At 36.3% G+C, this 6,880-nt stretch overlaps 1 protein-coding gene across 1 annotated transcript; it reads left to right on the forward strand.

Moving 5' to 3' along the window:
* The first annotated feature begins 1,213 nt into the window (after positions 1-1,213).
* On the forward strand, positions 1,214-6,370 carry LOC108748969 (pupal cuticle protein-like). The gene is made up of 4 exons (XM_018487424.1): positions 1,214-1,289; positions 1,766-2,263; positions 5,171-5,439; positions 6,148-6,370. The coding sequence occupies exons 1-4, from the start codon at positions 1,278-1,280 to the stop codon at positions 6,359-6,361; spliced, it is 993 nt and encodes a 330-aa protein (XP_018342926.1). The 5' UTR covers positions 1,214-1,277; the 3' UTR covers positions 6,362-6,370.
* Positions 6,371-6,880: the final 510 nt, after the last annotated feature.

Raw genomic sequence — 6,880 nt, forward strand, 5'->3', positions numbered from 1 at the left:
TAATGTTAATATAATTATTTAATTATTTCATATATCATTTTTTTCCGTGCAAAGATGTAATTGATTTAATCATCATCCAAGTATCGTTCGTCTAATTGTTGATTGAATTATCTAATTGTTAATCATTCATTAAATCTTGCAATAGAAGATCGGATATTCAATTATATTTGATGCAATTATTATCAGGCACTCTTTTCTTATAATGCTCTCGAAGTAAATTGTGATGGCTCATTAAGTAATTAGACGCGCTTTTACGTGACGGAATTTCGAGTAGCTTTTAATTCAAGATAATAAATCGTGGATTACGTTATGGTTATTAATGCGCGCGAATCTGTATTTTATAATTCATTACGGTCAAGAGAATGTCAATGTCCAGAATAATTTTAATTTCAAAGATATTAAAGAGTGCTTTTCTTCTCACGAACGAATCATTGACAGCGTTTAATCGTCACGTTAAACTCGATATAATAAACACGGTGTCGAAAAACTTGCGATTAAACGCTTGTCTCAGCTAGCCTTGACTGCTCTCTTCCTGATTTATATTGGGCCTCCCCAAGCAAGAACAAACGTCATCATGATATTAAGATAGCCTCACAATGATTCCAAAATAATTATTAAAACTTACTTTTTCAGTTATGATTCATTTTAACGTCATGATTTATTATATATAATGTTATCGTGACCTGCTGTTCTGCTTGGGTCCAATCTTTAGTCTTTCTTCGCGAGCATTCGCTAATAAATCGGGAGATCGACGAGATACGGCGATCGATCAAACGTTCCCATCGCCCGCTGACACTTTTTGCCAAGCGAATTGTACAACATCGTTTGTAGAACGTTCGCGTTTTGGCGCAATCATAATTCTGTTCTTGCTGACATTCCAGCCTCCCTCTATTCCTCCCCTTTTCACTTTTTCTTATTCTTTCTCTCTCCCTCCCTCTCCCCCCCCTCTCTCTATCTCTCTCTCCTTACTTCTAACTCTTTCTCGTTTTTTCTCTGTGCCATGATTTTTTGATCTTTCTTCTTGTTTTTTCGCTAAAATGATCCACTTGATGTGCCTCCATTTCGCTTTTAGGGATATTAAACAAAAAAACCGGATTTTTTTCGCGTTTTTATCATATGAAAATCAGGGCGGGCCCGTGTTGTAAAACGTTTCGCGTTTACTCTATTTAATACAGACGTCTGTATTAGACGCTCGTATTGTCCGTCGGCTATATAAAGTCTACGTGGCCCGATTGTACGGACAGAGATTCGCCTGATCTTGGATAGCGCGCATAAACATGAAGACCCTTGTAAGTACATTGATACCCTATCCTGAGATTCCTCATCTTTATAATTGTCCAGTAACAAAAATATTATTTTTCGAAAAAATAATACTAAATTAAAATTATGTTTCATTACTTTTAAAAGTAATACTTTTTTATATTATTATTTTTAGAATAACAATTTTTTTTATACAATTAACCATTTAATTTAACTTTTATTATTTTTTCTTTTATTATTTTATTACTATTTTTATTATATGAACAATATTATTAATTTTTAATATAATAATACTCAATTTAGACTGAAAAATATTTTATACAAGGCTTTGCCATTAAATTTTTCACACAATGAACACATCAGTTTTATGTCTGACAGTGAATATAATTTTATTCACGATTGTGAATCATCTTGCAGTGCACACACATAGATGATAGCAGTTGCCTCTTCGTAGTTCCTTATCTTGACGATCCAACTAAACTGTCTCGTCTATTCGTCCTTTCAGATCGTTTTATCGTGCCTCTCGTTGTCGACGTTGGCTTTGCCGACATACGCGCCTTATCAACCGTACGTTAACGGGGTGCACGGCGGAGGATATTATCACGGACCAGCGGCCCCGTTGGCCCATGACGGTCGAGTGGTTGACACACCGGAAGTGGCTCACGCCAAAAAGGCACATCTAGCAGCGCACGCAGCGGAAGCTGCCAAAACGGCACATTATGGGGGAGGTTATGGGGGAGGATATTACGGGGGCGGAGACGGAGGTTACTATGACGGAGGCTTTGCAGGATACAAGGGCATAATTGCTCCCGCGGGCGGAAGTCACGGTTACTCCGGATACCATGGCAAATATCACGGTCCACCAGCACCGCTCGGCCACGATGGACAAGTAGTGGATACGCCGGAAGTGGCCCATGCCAAGGCCGCGCATCTCACCGCCCACGCTCACGAATTGTCCAAAGTTGCTCATCTATCGTACGCGAACACCTATCCGCACATCTCATATTGAATCTCTTTATCGTGGAATATATGTTTTCCGGAAGGACCTAATTTCCTTATCTGCATTAATAGCGTAAAAGCAGCGACTTCAAAGGATTAAGTGATAACACGTCTTTTTACGTTCACGCTGGCGGATGTGCAGCTTGGATGAACGTAAATATTTTGTACAATTCGCACGACATAATAATATATGTAACGATACAATAATAAAAAAATGTAACATGTGAATAAATAATTTTATATCAGAAATTCTTCTTCTTGTATTTTGCGTGCAAAAATATCGCGGACAAGTTCATAACTTTAACAATAGAGCACTGTTAGATATCGAAAGAGAATTTATAATCCTTCTACGAAGCAATAATACTTCTACGAGTTAAAAAATACATTGATTTTAACTTTCAAGTGTATCAAAATGTGAATCAATCAACATTTCTGTGCTTCAATTATTTTACAGTTTCAAAGTAAACAACGTCCATATATTACACACTTATTGTTAGTAAATAATAAACCAAATTTTAGTAAAACTTTTTTCTTTCTGAGTTAAATTGTTTAATTCTATTGTTTTAATTAAATTTATGATATATTAAGTAAGAACAATATTATAACGACCTATATAAAAATGATTAAAAATAACTTAAATTAGTTAAAAATAACTCAGTTTGATATTATAAATTTAAATATGTTTTTTTAACCCACTAAAAAGATCAAGTTAATAAATTGTTTTAAAAATAAAGAAAGCGATGAAAAACCAAATATTTCTTCAAAATATGGAGTATATAATTATTATAGTAAAATATTCAGATTCCTTACTTTCCCAAAAAAAAAAAAAAAAAAATAATATTAATCTAAAAAAACAAAAGCAATCAATAATAACCGCTTGATATTTCTAATGTTAAATAGAAGAGTACAGAAATTAATTATTATGCGATGTTTTTTTTTTCTTTACCTTCGTGCGTTTCTGCCTTTTGAATAATTTATACAACAAGTACAAATGTTTTATTTCACGCGGTTAGAGACAAACTTTTTCTCGCGGTTCTGCGGTGAAGTGCTGGCGACATGCCGAGCTCAATTACGGTTCAGAAGCACGAGTTCAGATGTCGATCGTGCGTATCGATCACTCACGATCGACTGTCACTTCGTCAAGCTCGACTAAACGCCTAAACACGTCGGTATTGCGTTGGTGACAAACGCGCAATACCTTTCAGATCAGACGTACCAATAGGGCTCGATCGATGAACTGGCCAAGCGGCCAGTTGCGACACTACCGTCTCCGTTTTAGTTATTCAACAACTATTGTTATCGCCACCTCCTGACATACTATTGTGATTGATATGACACGTGCGGATAAATAAACCCATATACTGCAGGGTGTAGTGGGTGTAACTCGTTGCGTGATTGCGGCCGGAAGATATAAGCCTAAGATAAAATTGTAAATTGGTCTGGCAAGGAATTATACTTTTTCCTTTTAATAAAATGCTAATGAAAAAATTTATCGAAAACTTTACCCACAGCATCGTCCATACAGCATTCGAACAAATAAAAACAATTAATTTTTCTTATGTGTGATTATGAATTTTTTAATAAAAATTTTTTTAGAAAATAAGTATCTATATATATATATATATTTCAACAAAAAGTTTAAATATCATTATTACAACTAATTAATAATTACTTGTTGATGCTTATTATAACTAGTAAACTAGTTACTTGACACTTTCGGTATTTTAAAGAAAAAAAATGTGCAGAGCACAAACGACCTAATTGTGTGTAAGGTCGTTAATAAACCTCGCCTCGCGGTACCAGTGTCACTTTGGCGAAAGCCGGTGACTTTAATGACGGTAAACTGCATCCGCGGATGACGCGCATAGTTTAACACGGCATAGCTTAGGCGCATTTTTATTCTTGACACGACGAGGTCACGGGACACGCGTGCTTACGGGTGCCATTGTTAGCGTAAGTAAATGTTACGGGGCACGGCGTTGCAGTTAAGGAGAACGTTTTTCCTGGGTGTGGTTGTTACCCCGCGAGTCGCGCCGGGTCAGGCGGGGCACGGGCAGCAGCAACACGCCCGATCAATGCTCGTACCCCTATAAATTGCACCAGACGCGTTGATGGCAACCGTAATCCGGATCTAAACGCACGTGCCGACAGCCGCAGTGTCTTGCCTAGAAGATCTAAGGGTGACGGAATATCTTTGGGTTACGCAGGGTGATCGCCGCAATGATCGGATACTTCGTGAGTACGCTTGCAAACTCGAGGAGAGTGAGCTGTGAGATTCCAGTGCCCGGAATTCCTCCTAACCGACTTTCTCGCATCTCGGCAATTAATATTAAATTCTTACGAAATTAATATTACTTCGCTTTCTAAGTCATTTATTATTCTCACACCCTTATATAAGAATAAGAATTTTATTACTTCAAAGTTTACATGCCATGAAGGGACTTGATTTACAATTTCTCTTAAACCTCACACATTTATAATTATAACACACTTATAACTGATGGCTAACTAAAACCCGTTCTAAGTCTTATATATAATATTAATGTCGATAATTAATCAATCCTTTATCACGCCTTAATCTCTCATGTAACTTACTAATCAGTGTCGTTCTTTTCTTTTCCATATTGGAAAAGGGAAAAGGGAAAATTCTTCCAATGGAAATTCTACCCAATTTTGTACGCCTGTTTCTTAATATATATATATTAAAAATGAATGTTAATAAGAAACAATAGGTTTGTTTTTATTGCTACACTGAATTGCACTAAAACGTTTCTTCTCGCTTTTGCTAAATCTCAAACGTACATCTATTTCACTTTAAGTACAAAGAGTGTACACTAGTTCAGCTACAAAAATAGACCTAATAATGAAAAGTCAACCAGAAGATAATACTTTATCACATCTTAATTCTTAGATTCTCTTCTCTGCAATGTCAAGCGTGATTCTGGCGGCTCCACAGTGGTATGGACCCCATGCTTCTCCGGCGCCATTGGGCCCCGATGGTCGTGTGGTAGATACACCGGAAGTCGCGCAGTTGAAAGCTGCTCATTTGAGTGCTCTAGCGGAGGCTAATGCACGGGCACCAAAGGGATCGGGACCCATAGGAGCTTACCCTGGCGCTTATCCTGGCGCTTATCCCCAATCCAGCGGATACGCTTCCGGAAATTACCTTTCCCATTACAGGTTTGTGTCAAACGTGCGTTACTAGACTGGGTCTCTGAAGCGTCTTCGTAAATTCTTATTTCCAAATGCAACTATAAATTACATTGAGAAAACTGATTTTTATTTTGCCAACAAGACGTATGTATATGATAAAATGTATTTTTTTTTTGCTGAGATTAAAGAAACAGAATTATCGATTGGTTAATACTGTTATTTAGTGCTTTTATAATACTCAAAGTAAGTAATTTCTGGTATTAAATTGAATTTCTGTAAAGATTGATAGATTTAACATACACTTACTACAAAGGTTTTATTAATATTTTTAATTGAATCTATAAAGTTGCTACTTTACATTCACTAGATATTCTTTTTACTAAAATGTTATACTAATGTAACTAAATAAATTTAGTATTATCATTGAAAAATTCTGCTATATTTAACAAGAAAGAATTAATTATTCTCATCTATATAATAGTTTTTCCAAAAAAATGTTGATTCGTTTACTTTCCAACGGACGTGCTGATTGAATCTAATATTTTCATTTAATTTATACAATGTTTTTCTAGTGTAGAATCAATTTAGAAAGAATTGTTTTTTCAAGATTCTATTTTTTTTTAATACATATAAATTAATGTATTAAAAAAGTGATATAATTATATGATATAATTTATAACAAGAGTCAATCCAGTCAAACTTAATTCTCTAAAATCGTCTGAATACATCTTGCAGCGGACCACCAGCCCCACTAGGCCCAGACGGCCGCGTAGTTGACACGCCCGAGGTACAGCAAGCCAAGGCCGTACATTTCTCTCTTTACAATGCGGAAGCGCGGCGCGTGCCGGCCGGTCCAGCCGATCCAATTGCTGCTGGCGCCTACGATCCATCCTGGAACAATGGTGCCTACAATCCTGCTTGGGACGGCCCGGCCAGCAGCTACTATTAATTCGACCACGAGAAAAAATGATCGGAGCGAAATGCATTTTCCGCTCGTTCAGTGGACGTCGACGATCCCATGAAATCGACCACACGATTTTAGCTGTGTCGAATCCACCAATGATCCTCGATATCCTTCCCACACGAAAAGAACGATTTTACTGGCGTATCTAAAAATCTAGATAGAAATTTGAAAATAATTTTCTTGGACTATCAAAATCATTATGTAAAATGCTCACATGATGAGCAGTGTTGGAAAACATTTTAACTTCCAGCTATCACTCATACAGCACAGATCATTTTAATAATGTTGCAGCAACATCCAATAACATTGCAAACGTTGCAACACTTGTTGCAAGCTTCTGTGCTGTTTGGGCAAAATTTGAACATTTTATTATTTTAACAGTCCGACAAAATTATTTTGGGATTCCTATCTATAAGCTAAATTTTTAGATATTTCAGCAAAACTGTTCTTTTCGTGCAGCTACCTCAAGAATTGGAAGACTATATAAGATTTACTAAGATATTA

This window comes from Trachymyrmex septentrionalis, unplaced genomic scaffold (genome assembly GCF_001594115.1).
Source record: "Trachymyrmex septentrionalis isolate Tsep2-gDNA-1 unplaced genomic scaffold, Tsep1.0 scaffold11, whole genome shotgun sequence".
Lineage (NCBI taxonomy): Eukaryota > Metazoa > Arthropoda > Insecta > Hymenoptera > Formicidae > Trachymyrmex > Trachymyrmex septentrionalis.